Source organism: Botrytis byssoidea (assembly GCF_014898295.1).
Source record: "Botrytis byssoidea strain MUCL 94 chromosome Unknown BBYS_008, whole genome shotgun sequence".
Classification (NCBI taxonomy): Eukaryota; Fungi; Ascomycota; class Leotiomycetes; order Helotiales; family Sclerotiniaceae; genus Botrytis; species Botrytis byssoidea.
In genome coordinates this window covers 78637-96590 of record NW_024065849.1, presented here as the reverse complement: position 1 = coordinate 96590, position 17954 = coordinate 78637, and the positions used below count along the sequence as shown (strand labels likewise).

Genomic DNA, 17954 nt, shown 5'->3' with positions numbered 1-17954 from the left:
GAGTCTTGTTCACGATTCCATAATTAATTCAATAATGACTATCGATTTATACACTACCTAGGAATATACTCAAAGAAAAGCTTTGAATTATGAAATTAGTTCTGGAACTAAAAAGGAATGGAGCGCGGAGAAGGAATGCATTGCCGGTAGTCCTACCCATTAATGATATATCAGTTCTCAGTAAGGACGCCGTCAAAAGAAGACTAATTAACTCTGCATTACCCTATCATAACAATGAATTTCTCGAATATTAGGTGTTCCTCCCACTCTAGACTTTTATACACCCAAGATATACCAAGTGCACACCGTACATAAAAGCAGGAATCACACCCCTACCAAGCTACCACCCACTAAAGAACTAAAGAAGCTCAGAACTTGGTCTCGGGTCCACCATTAATCGAGCCGAGCGAGGGCACTTAGAATTCTTCATATGAACAATCCCAAAGAGGAATAACATGAACAGAGTACCCATATGATTCGAGCCAGGAAGTCTCGAATTATGTCTTCTCGGGCACTTTCCGCCCTATCAGCACTCAAGGCATGCGCAGGGAATATCCCGAAGTATCACGAAGGGGAGGGATCTGGAATGAGATTTTTCGATCATTATGATATATGGAGATATATCAAGACTGGGAAGGAAACTAAAGTGCTAAGTAGACAACTACTGCACCGTACTTTATTTTCGTATTCGTGCGATTGGATTTCTAACATGCATGTGTATACTTTCGAATCTTAGTAGCAGTATCAGTGGTTTTTTATTTTTTTTGCAAGTTTTGTTTATCTTATCTTACGATTCTTACATACCTACCTACTTTGTGTGTTCGGTGTGATCAGTGAGCTAGTTCTTAAGATCAGCTGCTCGGCGACAAATCGACGGAGTGTGACGAAAGCAGAACCGCAAATATGTCGAAGATCGCAGGGGATGGAGTCGCATTATTTTGGACCTCGATTTTGTTGCTGGCGTTGTGCTGGATCACTTTTTCCATGCGTGCGGGTGTGAGGTTGTGGAGGAAGATTTGGGGATTGGATGATATTGTTATGGCGATTGGTTTGGTATGGTTTTTTTTGTGTTCCCTTGTTTGACTTCTTCAAAAGATGTGGTTTGGAGAGAGAATTGATGCTAATATGGTAATGGTTGAGTAGTTGCTATTTACTGTCACGAGTAGTCTGTGTATTGTATGCAGTTTCTATGGGAGTGGTCAGAAAGCTAAATACTTGAGTGCGTATGATATTGCAAGGGGGACTAAGGTATTTATTATTTTTCCTGAGAATTGGGTTTCAAGGTTTCCACCATACTGATCATCTCATAGCTCTTCTTCATTGCTGAGTTTTTCTACGCTACTGGTGCTGTAGCTATCAAATGCAGTATTGCAGTAACTCTCCTCCGTATCGCTGATACCCGTCGTCGCTATGTTTATACCGTCTGGGGTATTATGATCATGACCGCTATCTCTGCCCTTATTTTCATGATAGGCATTGCGAATATATGTCATCCGATCAATACGCTATGGGGGGAATCGGAAGGAGTGTGTAATTTGCAACTGAACAGTGATGTCAGTTTGTTCTTTTCGGCCGTGGAAATCGCAACAGATTGGGCATTGGCGATTTTGCCTGCGGTATTGTTGAGGAACATTCAGATGAAGAGTAGAGTTAAGGTCTCGGTGGCTTGTATTTTGGGATTGGCTGCTTTGTGAGTTCTCTTGGTTTCTTGGGTATTTTGAAGATGGCTTGAGACTAATTCATCTTCAGTGCAAGCTGTGCAACAATCGTTCGACTCCGCTACCTATCACTCTACAGCGATCCTACCGAGTTCATGTTCGGTACCGGTCGCATAGGACTCTGGTCCGTCATCGAGGAAGCAATGGGAATCTTCGCCGGATCTCTCCCTGCCCTTCGTCCTCTCTTATCCCTTCCCTTCCTCAATCTCAGTACTACTGGAAACTCCAACAATCCTACATCAGGAAAGAATGGAAATGTACCGCGCACTCAACACGGTACAGGAAAGAGATCAGATATCAATCTGGATACTTTCGTTCAATTAGGCGACTCGGATATTGAAAAAGATGATGGAGAAAGTCAGAAACATATTTTGAAAGAGACGAAGGTTACTGTGACAAGTGCTAATAGACACTCTGCGCCGGGAGAATGGGAACAAAGTCAAATCTTAGGGTGGAAAGGGCACAGAAATTCGCAGAGAAACATTCAATAGGGGACTACGCTATACCGATCCGTTGTGCTCGAATGACGTAAATTCTCGGCTTGAAGCCAATTGATGAAGGGGCTTCCATAAGGAGGAAAAAATATACACAGAAAAGTATACGAAGATTTTGTACGATATATGGATATGATACCAGGGTGAGATATCGCTGTTCTACTTACGATATGGAGTATGAACACGTATCAAGAATTACCCCCGCCGGCGTCACATCTTGGGGTTTTTAGAACATCTTGGGGAATCAGGTTTACACAGAACAGACAGGCTGGATACCAGGAACACGTTCGGTTGGCCATTTAATTTGGTTGAGGGAGTCGAATATTGATAGATCGAAATTTTGTTTTCCCCTATATATGTATGTTAAAGGGTTAAAGTTCTGATACCATTGAGATTATGATTATAATGAAGTTTAATCTAAAACAAAGAATCTTCTTGTTCGTTGTACGATGTGGTTGATCAGTCAATGTCTTTACTCGTGGCGACCTAGGTATAAAACTTTCCGTTTGAGTGTGGCACCTGTGGCTCGTGAGGTTCACCGGTAGCTGGAGGTAGGTAATGGATCATACCATACCTACCTAATGCATTCATATGTGCGCCACAGATGATCTCACATGGATTACATAATAGCTAGGTAGGTAGCTAGAACTAGACCCTACCAATATAGTATATCACAGTCAGTCGTACAGTCCGTCAATCAATTCCACATCTATCGCTGTCCAAGACCATAAGCAAAAATATATCTTCAAAGTCTGTATTTTCAAGTTCATGGCTTCGTATCGTATTGCCAGTCGATAAAATGGCTTTTCACTCACTCTTTTGCTGGCACCACGTCATAAAACTTAAGCTCTCCGGGCTCGGCTCACTGAGCAGGTGCTATCCACCGCCTATCTGCCAAGCAAAGAAATCCAAATAGGCTTGAGAGAAAGCAAACCTTGGAAGTGGATGCACAAGGCACAGAACGCGAATTAGCAAAACCAACAACTTTCGTGTAAGCACATCAATGCGATAAGTCATTTTTCCTTTCAAAGCAAATTGTTTTGACGACCTTTGATCGTCGTTCTTGGAAAGGAAATAGCAATTGAGACGGGAGCTATTGCAATTCATTGCATTCATTCACAATGGTTCAATGGAGAAAGCTCTTCGGTTTGGATGGAAGGTTTGTGAACCCCGCGATATGTAATAGCTGGAGAGGAACGAGCTATCACTTATGTGGATAATGCAATTGATACTGACACTTTGATGAATAGCGCAGATCAACATCTTTGGCGCGATGAAGCTCGTCGTCGTAAGTCTTCTTCTCTCTTGCTTGTATTCCCTAGAGTCGCATAACGAATTGCGCATTTACAAAAATCACAACTCACAAAAACCAACAACTAACAACTAACAACTCTCAGTTCTTCCCTCCTACCGCGAAGATGAACTGTCCAGCGCCATTCCTCCTCTCGAAGTAACTAAAACTGCTCTTCGTCTTCGTTACCTCATTGAAGAAGCTGTACCATGCGAACTCGAAGAAGCAAATGTCGTATGCGCACATTCGAAAATCATAACTAGGAAGGTTATTGCAGCCGCAAAGGAGGCAGGAGGAAAGGATTATGGTGCTTGTGTAGTATATGCACTGTTGGTTTGTAAGAGATGGTTCAAGAAACAGGCTATGTTGGAACTTTGGGATGCGGATTTACACAATGTGAGAGCGGTGGCTTGTGAGGTTATTGCGAAACAATTGTGAGTTTTCTACTTCTGGGTCTTGAATTCGGAATCGGAATCGGAGAGATCGAAAGAAGTAAGAGACTGACATATGGCTAGAATCGAAACAGAAGAAGATCAAGAGTATCTTTTACAAAATGTATTGTTGAAAAGATATTCGGTATTGGTCGATGGAGAGCAAACTGCACCTGCGAATGTTATCGAAAGAGCAGTAGATCTTCATGCTTTACGTGTTACTGGTTCTTCGGGATATCAGAAATGCGTCAATTATCTCTGGAGAGGATGGCTCGTACAAGATGAGAACGATCCTTCTCAATTCGTTGATTATAAGAAGAAGGACAATACACATTACTGGACTCATGTTGATCCAGATCGCATGCGCGCACCCGTTTATCAAAATGCTACTCAGATCATCTTTTCATTGATCTATTTGGCTTTGTATACAGGTGCTATCAATACAGTCAATCCAAGTGGAGATTTGGATATTGTAGAAATTATCCTTTACATTTTCACAGCTGGTTTCATATGCGATGAGGCCAGCAAGTTTTGGAAGGTTGGAAGATATTATATTGGATTCTGGAATGTCTTCAATGTAATCCTTTATGCCCTCCTAACGACAAGTTTGATTACGAGAATTATTGCTCTTGGTCACCCACTGCAAGATGATGATGGAAAAAGAGGAAAGTTCAATGAGCTTAGTTATAACTTCTTAGGTATGTCTAAATTTTGTTCAGTGGTTGAAAAATACTAACATGGATAGCTTTCTCTGCACCAATGTTCTGGATGAGATTATTACTCTACCTCGATTCCATTCGCTTTTTCGGAGCTATGCTTGTCGTTATCAAAGTAATGATGAAAGAATCCCTCATTTTCTTCGCCCTTTTATTTGTCATCATCATTGGTTTCTTACAAGCGTTCATTGGTATGGACATGGCCGATTCTAATGTCGACTCTGCTACATTCATCCTTCAAGCAATGGCCAACGCTGTCATGCAATCACCAGATTTCTCCGGTTTTGACAACTTCGCTCCACCTTTTGGAATTATCCTTTATTATATCTTCACATTTCTCATTATGGTAGTCCTTCTCAATATCCTCATTGCACTTTACAACTCTGCTTATGAGGATATTACGGATAATGCCATTGATGAATATATGGCACTCTTCTCTCAGAAGACCATGCAATTTGTCAGAGCCCCAGATGAGAATGTTTTTATCGCACCAACTAATCTTATCGAAATCTTCTTCCTCATTCTTCCTTGCGAATGGTGGATGCCAAGAAAACAATACGCTAAACTTAACGATTATGTTATGGCAGTGATCTATTCACCATTGCTCTTAATAGCAGCTTGGTTTGAACAGAGAAGTGCGATAAGAGTCAAGGGAAATAGACAAAGAGGTGATGACGATGATGATACAGTGGAGGAGTGGGAACAATTGAATGGGGAAGTGGATTTCGAAGGAGAGGGCTGGGAAAAGAGAGTCAAGGGCGTTGTACCAAATGTGGAGAGTGATGAGGCGACTTGTGAAGTAAGAGAGTTGAGGAAGGAAGTTGGAGAACTCAAGGAGTTGCTATTGAAGTTGGTGGGGGAGAAAGAGGGTGGAAGCGATAAAGGAAAGGGCAAGAAGAAGTAGACGAAGAAGTTGTAATCAGGGACAGTGTGGTATAAAGGGATAATTGGCTGCAGTGGAATATTAATAGTCATCGTTGTTTATAAATGGGAAAAATTGTTTTGGGAGAGAGACGACGAATCATTGTCGGTAATGAATGGAAATAGTAGTAAGGAATGGAAAGCGGGAAGTGGAAACGAAAATATTACTGGGCGATCATAGGCGAAAAAGCTAGCAGTGTATTTAATGTCGTTTTTTTATTGATACCAATACGAGATTTTAGCATTCCAGGTTGTGGGTAATTAGATTTGATGGTTGTGTAGTTGCTTGCTTGTCTACTTGTGCTTTTAATCGTGTATGTATTTGACAAGCGAGAAAATTCGTGAAGAGGAGAGAACCCGGAGCGAAATCCGAGCATAACTCCATTCGGTATCTTTTTAATATTGAAAATTTGCTCTAGCTAAATCTCTTTTCAATACGTATTTCCCTCTCCATACCCTACTTCCCTCCTCCCAAACTGACCCTCAAATCTTTCTCCCTCAAAAGTCACACCACCGCTCCTCTCGGTCCCGCAAAAACGGCAATTCCCAAACTCCAAATTCATAGTTTGACGACTTCACGCTATGTAAATTGTTCTCTCGAATTGGTAATCAAAGTCATAGCCCATGTAAACGCAGCGCTTGATCCGATATGTTGATCGTATTGCAGGAAATCATGGATTGCCATTGCCATAGATTCCACTTGTTTTTGTGACCAAAAGGGTGGAGGGATGAAGATTCGAGGGAATGTCGAGAGGGAATGATAGTGGGGAGGGAGGAGGAAGGGGAAGGGGAAGAGATAGTTGCAGGTTGTGAGTGTGAGAGGGAGGGGATGGCAGGATGTGGATACTGTGAGGGCGAAATTGTAAGTTTGATGGAGGAGATTGGTTTTTTTGATTTGGGTTGGTGAGAGCAGAGGAGATGAGTATTGTTATTTTGATTTTTGAGTATTGATGAAGATGTTGGAAGATGGAGCGCATGATTTTGGGTTTGGAAAATGAATTTGGGATACAAGATGCCTAAAAGAAGTTGACATGCAGAAATCCAAACAGAAAAATCCTGCCCAAGACCCCCAAACCATTGTTTGGTAACTGTTGAGCGTGAGGGTAAAGATATTAATATCGATGGAATAATGTATCCGATACATATAGATACAGGGAATGTTGCCAGGGCAGTTATTTTTCGAACTGTGATCTCTCTAACCATGATAATAGTGATCTCAGAAACAAGCTGTCCGGCGAATTGAAACGCATACAGAGAAAGCAAAACTCAGGAGCAGAACCATCTGTGATATTCGCAAAAATGACGCCAGCAAGCGTGAGCAGTTTATCTATGGGAGAAATCCCGCAGGACTGCGTAAGAATGGGATTGTGGGAGTCGAGGAGGACAGAGGGTCCTTGGTTGTAGAGATGAAGTGGTGCGGATATATAACCGGCTTTGGTAGATGCTGATGTATATTGCGTGGATGCTGAGTATGTGGATTGTTGAGAGGATTGCTATGGGAAGCCTGCTTGTCATGCTTTGGGTCTTGGAGGTTGGGGAATGTTAGGTTGAGGGGAGGAAAGTGTGGAGATGTGAAGTATGGGGAATTAGATTGTACTTGATATTCAACCACGAAAGGAGATATCCTAGACTGAAGTTGGGTAATGGAGTGAGATCTCTTCTCGCTAAGTCATCGAAAATACACTTGATTCTTTCAATGATCAAGTGAATGTACCAAAGCACTCTACTGGGTGTTAACATACGTGATGAATAAACACGAACGTAACGCGAGACTGCAAAAGCTGCGTAGCTTAAATGGGTTCTAATAAATTATACGCAGGATGTATACTATCAAAATTCCGCAATTTCAACATCACCGGAAAATAGAGTGTTGAATTTCGCGTGGATATTGGACGAATCTCGATGAATCTTCACTGAAATAAGACAGACTTTCTCCCAAATGTTGTGCTAGACTCTACACACTGTGGGACTAGCCATCATGAATGAGAGCTAGATGAATTATGAATGGTGTTTGTAAAAAAGATTTGCTGTTAGTACTATTTGCATCATTTACCTAGATTCCCATCCCGGTAATCACTAGAAATGCCCAGGTGTATTTGACGAGGAGAAAATCGCCAAATTGAGGGCCAATTAACTGGGAAGAAAGATTGAGCAAATTGTTCGGCAAATTGTCTGGCGATTGTAATTTTGTGCAAGACGTGAATTGCTAGAAGTACTGTAACACCTAGTTTTGGAGAACTGTCTGTCGAGCCCGGATGTTCGAAAGGAAGATAGTGAGTTTGGCTTGATAGAGGGGCGTAGGAGATCATTTCCTCATTACAATTGAGAGGACTGTGATGGGTATTACGTTGGTATCCTCTTGTTGGAAAGTGATCTTCTGAATGAATTTGTAGGGCACCGATGATCTCGAGCCAGTACTTGCAGGAGTGACAGCATGATCTCTACTTTCCCTAGGAAACAGGCACACAAGTATCATCATCCTGAGATTATAAGATGATATTATAGCAATGCCATGTTATACCACGCATCTTGGAACTCTCTGCACGTTCATCTCTCATCAGTCTGTTGGTGACCTTTCGTCCACATCCGTCGTCAGGCCAGCATCTCAATAACATCGAAGTTCGTGGTTGCTTTTACCAGAAATACAAATATATCCATCCACGAGAATCCGCAAGCCATGGCAATACGTTGTGGAACAACGGGTTTTGATTCGGTTATCTGTAACACATTTTCAGCAACTCTCTTCCGCTATCAACCAACAGTAAGTACTAGTTACCAGTTATCTACACCTTGTTGGCAAATACCCATCGTAGTATCCCATAACCACGTAATCAAGTCCCCATCAAAAACTTTTGCAACTATTCACAATCTCACTTACTTCTGAAATTGATCATTCATCATAAGACAAGATAAAGTATATCAAGAGGTATAAATATAATTTCCAATCCACAAATCCAAATTCCAGTCCTATATACATGATTCACTTTTATCTTCTACTCCTCCACTGATAATACCGTCACCTGAGAAAATAATATGTATAAACAAAAACAACAACTTATTCTGAGCACCGGTAATGATCTATTTGAAAATTATCCTCTGCGCTACAGTATACTGTGGTATCTTGAATGACAAAGAAAACGCAGCAGATTTAGTTCTTTGCTTCTTGAGCAAGTTGTTCTCCGAACATGCTCTGGACTAATTCTCCACCTCTGATGGCGAGGATAGAAAGGAGGGAATCGGATAACTGAGGATTTGTTAGTATTTATTCGTATTTCTATGGGAGGAAAGAAACTTACTCCGTGCGTCGACTCATTACAACCCTGCAACCAGATTCCTGCACCATTTTGGACCTTTCCATCTACTACCTTAACTCTATAATCTCTGGTTACTCCCCACTTGCCCTTTACAGGTCCATTCTCTCCCTTAACATCACTTCCCTCACCTGTGGCAAGTTCTTCGCACCCTCGGAGAATCTCGACATGTGCATCTCTTCTGTAACCAGTAGCGGTAAAAATATAATCAACATCCAACTCTTCTTCTTCCTTCTCAGCCCCCTCCTCAGTAACAATCTTCAGTCTCAAAGAATCATTAGAAGGAGAAGGAGTAGCTGTGATTACTCTTCTGTTTACAACGATAGCTGCTCTGGGAGTAGCACCAGTGCGCTCGCACTTGATACGTTGAATGTAGAGTTTTTCGTAGAGATGCTCGAGGAGCTCGAGACGGACAACGCCGTAGTTTGTGGCGCGGTCAAGGATGATGCCCGCGGCACGAAGGTTGGAGGGACGGTTGTAGTGAGGGGTTACGCGGTCGGGGTCGAAAATTTCGTTTACACTGCGAGTCTTAGTTTTGTGTCTATCGATGACGGGAAAGGAAGAAAGCTTACAAAGGACTATCATCACTGGGTCTCAGACTCTGACCCTTAACAATCAACTTAACAGTAACACCGGTCTCCTCTCCAAAACGCTCCCATAAATCATTGTAGATTTCTGCAGCACTTTGTCCACTACCAATAACTGCAAATCTCAATGGCTTTCTAGTCTCCTTTTGCAATTTCTCAATCTTTCCAATGCTAGTAGCATATTGCGAGGAGTGCAATACACATCGCTTGTTTTGCAAAACAGGAGGAATAATAGCCTTTCCACCAACAGCAATGACAACATTCTTCGCTGTGTGTGTGACTGTCTCTCCAGAAGATGAGGACGAAGAAATAGTAAAGCCAGGGATCTTTCCATCTTCAGCCGAAGGCGACGAAGGAACAACTGACTCTACATTTGCACCATATTTCACACAACCCTGCTTCTCAAAATGACTAGCGCACCAACGCAAGTAATCCTCGTATTCCATACGAGAAGGTAAGAAAGTGCTCAAATTGATAAAGGTATTCAAGCGTCCCTTGGAATGCAAATAGTTGATAAAGGTAAACTTGGATCGGGGATCGCGGGGTGTAGCCAAATCTTTCAAGAAGGAGATTTGCATGCGAGCACCGGGAATTTGCATACCGGCGTGCCATGCAAACTCAGATTGCTTCTCGAGGAAAAGAACCTTTGGTGGGGGTAATGAGGATTTGGAGTAAGCGTCGTGGAGAGCGATGGCAATGGCGAGGGAGGCTGGACCGAATCCGACACAGATTAAGTCGAGAATTTCGGTTGAGGAGTTGCTGGTAAGAGATTCTTCTGGGGAGAGGGAGAGGTTGTTCATCTTCAGAGAAGACATGAGTTTCTCGCCATTGATGGCAACTGGACGAAGTCCCTCGGGCGAGTTACCCGTGCTGATTGCTGAAGGAGCCATTTTTCTGATATTGATTCGAGGACAAATGTAAGATTGTATATGAATGTAACGTGATCAAAACTACTGATCAAGTGATTTTATATGAATGTTGATTTTCCAAAACTTCTGAGGGTAATCCGAATATGCTTTTATTCAAATCTCCTCAACGATTCGTATTGTCCAAAAAACCAACACCGAAAGAATATTCTCCTTCTCTTAAATAATACTATTCCAGATACCAAAAATTGTACTTTTCCAAGAGATACAATGATACCTCTACCACAAAAATCTGCTTTGCAATCCGAGGATTCTGATTGGAGACTTGGTATTCCTTCGAAGCCTCGTGCAACTGCCGTTCAATACAAGTGTGAACTTGCCGTGCGTCCGATAGTTTTGAAGCTGTGCGGATTGGTACAAAGCCGTAAATATTAGAAAGTACCACTGGTTTTGGCGGTAACTGCGTTTGGTGGTGTTTGGAGGAAGGAGTATGTCGGTTAAGAAGTTCAATTGGTCGATTGACGAATGGAACTAGTTTGTACAGCCCAAGATAATCGATAATTGAGAAAGTGTATATCGATGACGGAATGACCAAGATAAGAGTGATATTTAAGGCAAGGACGACTTATTTGGAATATCTAAAAGGATAATTGTAGATGAAGGAGGGAGGCTATGAATTATTGTCGAATAAACAGATGGTCGATCGATTTAAAAATAAAATCAAGAAATGATCCGATATGTGATCTCGATAATGCAGAGGGAAAAGGGTGAATAAAAAAGCCTAACTGATCAAAGTAGATAACAGAACTGACCAAAAGAAAAAGAAGAGTCCAGATACTTATTGTGAAGGATATATGTATCTCTCAGTCAATAGAAAAATGTAAATGGGATTTCTGAAGTATTGTGTAATAGAATCTCGAATCATTAATTCAGTTACCTGAGCAAGAACATGGGGGACATCAACAGTAAAATCACAGAACATGTATGCCAAGATTTCTCATTGTCATTGGTAGGTATAATGGCAGGTTAGCATATGTGTATTTTGATTCCAGACATGGACCTTTTCCTGTTTATTATGGGGCAGCCAAAGATCATTCATGGATGATGAGAATGATGTTGTAGGGATGGCGAATATGAATGGTGTCAATGAGGATATGGAAGGTAGATTTGTGCACGAAGTATGAGTAGAATGGACTGATTCGACCGTTTTTTTGACATGATATGATATGTACATCGTCTGATTTTCTTGATATGTACATCGGACATGCTTCCCTCTTTGAATGCTACATTGTAGATGGTTTTCACTTCTTGATATTACAGGTTAGTCTTCTCGATTGCGTCGCTAGAGTAATATGAATGGATAGATCGTAGCTATACCTCGAGTAATCCTACCGATAAATATCCACCAAAGCTACTCCAGTCTCCAACAAGATGTCAGTGACCTCTCTGTCACTACGCGCTTACATTCTTCCAGCATGAAAAGGTCGTATGTAGCATGTGAACGTGTGTGCGGGGTGCTCGTAGTAGCTTCTTCCAGTAGTAGATGGCGACATGACTTTTTCGTTAAGAGGACAAACCAATGAACAATTCACCTTGGAGACAACTTTTCTAATTTCTCCACTTAGTTGCCAAGAGAAATTATCAGATCCGTCCCGAAATTTGCAAAGGCATGACGGATAAATGCGGAGCAGGGGAGGGAAAGGGTTGAAAAAAGCTCATAGATACATACCAAGGCTCGAGCTACGGAGCAATAGTACAACATGTTGAAACTTTCTTGAAGAATCCCTCTCATTCTCCACTCACCGACATCAGTCCACATTGTTTCGTACTCGTTATCAGATCTTTTGCTCCAACCAGATGCTCCACTTCATTCAATCTAACTGGGCAATTCCAGAAACTAGCGATGAAAATTTTTTATCAGATGAAAAAGATAATCATAATCCCTGTTAATCTCTACTTTTTCCTGCCTCTGGTAAATTATACTGAAAGAGTGAGATGCAGCTTATATAGTCACCATGCAGATCTCCTAGATTCAAATAGGCATGTCCGAAGCGATGGGAAACCTTGCTCGCTTTGGGTAACTAGGATTTTCCAGGGCTTTAACTCGATATGGATGAAAGTGGAAAGAACTTCTGTCGTCCTAGATTTCGTAATGTGGGATGATGCAGGTTGGGCTCGACTTGAGATGCGTAACCTCAATGGGAGAAATGATGCAGTGGGGTCACCACGTAAGGGAAACCAAATCTACTCGGTACCGGAGAATCAGATGGCAAAAGGGAATGGCCAATTTGTGAAGTGGATTAAAGCCCTGCATAATATTATTAACGTTTGTACCGAAGTGCCGACCTTGGGAGGTATCAGCGGCGGTGTAATGATTGGTGTGGATAATTTGAAGATATCGAAAACATGGCATCATGTTGTTGTGTAACTCGTGTTGGAATAGACGATGCGGGATAAGGATTGTTTCGATGATACGAGATTCAATAATATTCATGGATGCGAACAAACTTGTTTGCCTGGTCGGAAGGAGACACGAGCACTGATTCACCAATGGTTGGTATATAAATAAACGCATATCTATATTGAATTCCTTTCTTGAAATTTCGACTCCTGCATTATCTTCTTATCTATAAGCCGTTGAGAGTTAAATAAACGTCGTGTCAGCTGTCTTTGCTTCATGCCGTGCTCCGTACCACCGCTTAGATGCCCACCTATCTATAGTAATGGAATCATAGTATTGTACAATTGAATGTGAAAAGCGAATCCAATGCTATGCTACAAAAGTACAGTCAACAACATAACTCACATCAACCCAAATCCTGCGCCCTGATCATTTCTTCATAGATACCGCCACCATTCATCAATTGCTCGTGCTTCCCTTCTTCTACTATTTTGCCACAATCGAAGACTAAAATCTGATCCGCATTCTGTACACTGGTAAGACGATGTGCAATCATGATCGTGGTTCGTTTACGAGAGACAGTTTTAATTGCTTCTTGTATCTGAGCTTCAGAATGCGAGTCTGTAGTAAGTTAGTGTTTGATCTCTTTGCCAACAAAATGGAGTCCTTTACCAAGAGCTGAAGTGGCTTCATCAAGCAACAGAATCTCTGGGTCGCGAATATATGCTCGGGCTATTGCAACTCGCTGCTTCTGCCCCCCAGACAGTTGAGAACCATTTATACCGCATTGTCTAAAATTGTCAGAAATTTCGTGAAGTCTGGAAAGAATATACATACGTCTCGTAACCATCGGGCAACCCGTTGATAAATTCATGAATCCCGACAGCTTTACAAGCAGCTGTGATTTCCTCTATTGTCGCAGTATGACCTGGCCGAGCCCCTAGCCCAACATTGAAAGCCACACTACCCGAAAACAAATCAGGATCTTGAGATACGAGACTGAGTCGAGCTCGATGTTGAGGCACAGGAACTTTCCGGATGTCTATGCCGTCAAGAAGGATTGCGCCAGACGTTGGATCGTAGAATCGCTCTATTAATGAGATGGTCGATGTTTTGCCGGCCCCCGATTTTCCTACTAAAGCAACTGTCTCGCCAGCTTGTACGGTAAAGTTCAGGTTGGTGAATATGGGTGTATCGGCGCGAGATTTGTAGGCGAGACCAACATTTCTAAACTCGATTGTGCCAGAAGGAATTGCAGAAGTGTCATTCAAAGTCCTATCCGGACAAATAATCGCAGGGGTTGAATCGTTAGTCAGGTCAATAGTTGGTTTCTCATCGTGCAATTTAAAGACTCGAGAAGCGGCGCCTTTTGCCCTCCCAATATCTGGTGCCAGACTAAATAATTGCCCTGCGGCTTGAGCCGAATACAGTATAGCGGGGAGCACAATAAAAAATTGACGAGATGAATAATATCCCTCTCTCACTTGCTTGGCTCCCCACCAATAAGCAAGAGAATATATGAAATATCTACAAGCTGATTAGCCATTTGCCTCGCTATATAGAGAGTATACTTACGTGATTGCTAGCGCAAATGCAAGAAGTATGTTGCCAATCGCTGTGTTCCTAGAAGTCTGCTTTCGATGCTTATTGACTGCGACCTTGAACCTCGATGAAGTCTCTCGTTCTATACCAAGTGCAGAAATGGTGCGAATTGCCCCACAAGCCTCAGTTGCGAATGCGGAAGCGTCGACATATGCTGCCTGGTTCTTGGCCTCTATTTGAGCCAACACGCGTATCCGAAAGTATCCCGCAAGGAGGATTACTGGCGAAGTACCCAAAAGAACAATCGCAATTTTCCAAGCCACAGCATGTGCTAAGATTGCCCCACCGACGACCGAGACAAAACCGGACATCATAGTTCCGATGATCACACCCGAAAGTCCACTCAAGTGGCCGGAATCCATGTTCATAACAGAGATAAGGGCAGAAGTAGATCGACCTGACATCAAAAACCATTCCATATCTTGTCTTAATATGGTTCGGAGGGATAGATCTCGGGTTCTCATGATTAGAGTTTCGGAAACAATTCCAAAGCAGGACCCAGAAGTTGTGTAACCAAGAAGTGCACCGATTGCAAGAATGAAGAAGATTAAACAGTAAAAGTCTACCTGGGAAGACAAGACAGAGCCGTTGAGTAAAGAAACTAAGTTACCGAAGATAATAGATTCGCCAATGACCAGACCTCCTGTTGCAGCACAAGCCACGAATGCAAGTAAAGCAAAGGGGATTTCAGGTTTCGTTAAAGCAAAACAGCGTCGAATTATTGGGAACGTTCCGAGAGGCTTTGAAAATTCAGAGTCACTATCTTCAGGTAAGTCTTGTACAGAATTATCTTCATGATCAGAAAACCCGTCAGATGAGGTGGATGGTTTTTCGATGGTTAGAAGTTCGAGGGATTCAACGTGTTGGCTTTTGTGAGAAGAATTTAGTCTTTGTGCTTCAATCAATTGACGATAAGCACCCTCGGGCTTCGACATTAGGAATTCGTGACTTCCCTGTTCAAGAACTAGACATTTGCCCATAACGATGATATTATCAGCAGCCCTCACTGATGCAAGTCGATGAGCGACCATTACGGTAGTTCGCTTACTCGAAGATCTTGCTATTGCAAGAGAGCTCAAGATAGCCGCCTCGCTAATTGTATCAAGTGCACTAGTAGCTTCATCTAGTATCAATAGAGGAGGGTCGCCAACTAAGGCCCTAGCAAGGCACAGTCGCTGTTTCTGGCCACCAGAAAGCCTTGTGCCGGATGGCTCACCAAGCCAAGTATCCAATCCATCTGGTAGCAATTCAATGAATTGCCAGGCATCAGAAGCCTTCGCGGCATCTATGCACTTCTCTCTCATCTCCTCCTCTTCCAAAGCAACCCCCTTGTAGCCATATCTGATATTATCGTAAATTGTCCCCGAAAAGACTGCTGGATCCTGGTCAACCAAGGCCATCTTCTCGCGGAGACTAGCTAAATTGTATTCGGGTATTGTGTGGCCGTTAACTCGAACCGAGCCCTGTAATGGATCATAAAGTCTGAAGAGAAGCGAAGTGACGGTTGATTTGCCACTTCCAGATGCGCCTACAATGCCTACAGAAGTTCCAGTTCTAATTTCTATGTTGACTGAATCCAAAACAGTTTCGAGTGGGCGTGCTGGATAAGAAAAGCTGACATCTTCAAATGTAATAATTCCTCCTGTATGTAGTGTCTCGCTGTCACAGATAATTCCCTCTTTGAAGTATACATCGATTGGTATGCTGGGATAGTCTATAAGATTGAATATCCGCTGCCCAGCGGAAGCGGCGTTTGCGAAGGATTGAACAAATGGGCCTGCTGCTCCGATCACAAACGAAGCGTCAAGTATTAGAAAGACAATGGCATATACTGTTCCTGCACTGCCAGACGAGCCAGAGTTGATTATCTTGGATCCTTGCCAAAATGCTAAGGCATTTGCTGAAAACCTATGTACTATTAGCATTGTAATTTAAGACAGATAAGGTTCCAACAGTCCAGACTGAATATGGCTTCAAACACTTGGAAGTGGTAAAAAATTCACACTGAATTCGCCCTTTCAAACTAGGTAGTCGAAACATTTAACGAGACTCAAAATTGAAACCTTGTGATCATCAGACTGCAAGCGTGGACCATTGGAAGCCATGAAAATGAGGCTGAAAATAGCAAAACCTACGCAATAAAAAATACACTACCAAGCATTATTGCACCCGTCACAGCTTTTTTTGCGCCGTATCTCATTGCAATAACTAGATTATTGTGATGAGAATCCGTTAAAGCGTCAAAGGCATCAAAAGCTTGAACTACTTGTACTGCTTTCACAGCCCCTTCAGCAATTGAGTTTGCGATCGTATTACTCTCTGCTGCGGCCTTGGCGTATTTATTCAATGTGGAGGTACCAATGACAACCACCAGTGTCATAGAGGGAATTACCGCAGCAAAAAGAATTCCAGTGAGACGAGCGTTGAGAACAAATCCCACTATGAATGCTACAACGAAATAACTGCAAGATTGCAGAAATAGGCCCACTTTCTCAGCCGTACCAGCTTGGACTGTTTGTGCGTCTACAGTCAGACGACTGGTGATCTTGAAATGGTTAACTTTAGTCTTTCTATTGGATACGCAGTCTTACATCTGGACATTGAGTCTCATAATATGTCTGATCAAGTCCCAAAGCTCTGTCGACCATCTGCATCCGTAAACCTCGCGATACTCTATCGCCAACGATTCCCCAGCAAAATGCCCAGCCCCATGTTACTATGAAATATGCGCACGCTGTATGGTTAGCAATTGCTTTGAGATTTTGAAAGATTTAAACCCTAACCAACCGCAACCAATTGATAGACTCGGGAAACAACTTCCTCCTCGGAAGGCGGAAAGGCATCAATGATGCGCGCAAATATGATCCCGATTATAGGAAGAGCTGTGGTACCGAAGAGTTTCGTCAGAATAGAACTACACAGAGAATGAAGATATACTGACGTGCCCCAGCAGCGATTGCAAATAGTACTCCACAAAATAAGATGAACCGAGACTGAAGATCGTCCAAAGGTCTGAAAAGAGCGACATAAGAGGATCCACGCCCTCCTGATCTAAGTGAGATCCACGATCGTTTGACTAGGTTGGCATTGTTGGTATTTCCCCCATCTTCTGTACTTCGGGACATAGTCTCCGTTATTCAAAGATGGTGTATGCAGGTATATACCCCCAAAAATGGCGATTATGCAGCGGCCAAAGCCCGAAGCGGCCGAAGTATTTTATTTCTCCCTAAGTCGAGGGCTATACACACCGTGGATGCCTTCACATGAGATTCATCTGCTGGTTTGCGTACCCGGACATTCAATTTTGGTTCGACCGTGTGATGATCGAATCAGCAAAAAGATAATGAGCAACAACGACGTCAAGTTGTAGCCGAGTAATATTGTCGTGATCACAAGAAAACAAAGTAGTTCATGAAGTAAAGGGACTACCTTTGCCACTAAAACGATTCTGCTGTATAGAAGAAGGAAATGGAGTATGTGGAAAAGTTAATTGCATCGGTGTTGAAAACTTCGCATCCTTATTGAGCCTCCACCTTACTAAAGGAGTTATTTCCCCTGGGGTAGAATCCACAAATCAAGGAGGATTAAAAATCTAAAATCTAAGATATATTAAGAT

General features: G+C 42.4%; 4 protein-coding genes across 4 annotated transcripts; 2 read left to right on the top strand and 2 right to left on the bottom strand.

Moving 5' to 3' along the window:
• Positions 1 to 381: 381 nt before the first annotated feature.
• Positions 382 to 2643, top strand: EAE97_004652 (uncharacterized protein). The gene is made up of 4 exons (XM_038875164.1): positions 382 to 1053; positions 1144 to 1248; positions 1311 to 1690; positions 1750 to 2643. The coding sequence occupies exons 1-4, from the start codon at positions 904 to 906 to the stop codon at positions 2207 to 2209; spliced, it is 1095 nt and encodes a 364-aa protein (XP_038733521.1). The 5' UTR covers positions 382 to 903; the 3' UTR covers positions 2210 to 2643.
• Positions 2644 to 3333: 690 nt separating this feature from the next.
• On the top strand, positions 3334 to 5554 carry EAE97_004651 (uncharacterized protein; the record flags this gene model as incomplete). Its single annotated transcript, XM_038875163.1, has 5 exons — positions 3334 to 3371; positions 3463 to 3500; positions 3610 to 3937; positions 4019 to 4632; positions 4680 to 5554. 5 exons carry the CDS (start codon positions 3334 to 3336, stop codon positions 5552 to 5554), a joined length of 1893 nt encoding a protein of 630 aa, XP_038733520.1.
• A 3165-nt stretch (positions 5555 to 8719) lies between these two features.
• EAE97_004650 (uncharacterized protein) lies at positions 8720 to 10359 on the bottom strand (the record flags this gene model as incomplete). Its single annotated transcript, XM_038875162.1, has 3 exons — positions 8720 to 8815; positions 8868 to 9402; positions 9455 to 10359. 3 exons carry the CDS (start codon positions 10357 to 10359, stop codon positions 8720 to 8722), a joined length of 1536 nt encoding a protein of 511 aa, XP_038733519.1.
• Positions 10360 to 13142: 2783 nt separating this feature from the next.
• On the bottom strand, positions 13143 to 17463 carry EAE97_004649 (uncharacterized protein; the record flags this gene model as incomplete). The annotated part of the gene is made up of 8 exons (XM_038875161.1): positions 13143 to 13357; positions 13409 to 13527; positions 13574 to 14263; positions 14312 to 16246; positions 16474 to 16883; positions 16930 to 17072; positions 17122 to 17220; positions 17280 to 17463. 8 exons carry the CDS (start codon positions 17461 to 17463, stop codon positions 13143 to 13145), a joined length of 3795 nt encoding a protein of 1264 aa, XP_038733518.1.
• Between the last annotated feature and the right edge of the window lie 491 nt (positions 17464 to 17954).

Excerpts from the sequence above, each read along its gene's own strand:
- EAE97_004652 (XM_038875164.1), top strand. The coding sequence starts at position 904 with ATGTCGAAGATCGCAGGGGATGGAGTCGCATTATTTTGGACCTCGATT. Across the intron at positions 1,249-1,310 it reads ATATTGCAAGGGGGACTAAG|CTCTTCTTCATTGCTGAGTT; the intron begins GTATTTATTATT and ends ATCATCTCATAG. Across the intron at positions 1,691-1,749 it reads ATTTTGGGATTGGCTGCTTT|TGCAAGCTGTGCAACAATCG; the intron begins GTGAGTTCTCTT and ends ATTCATCTTCAG.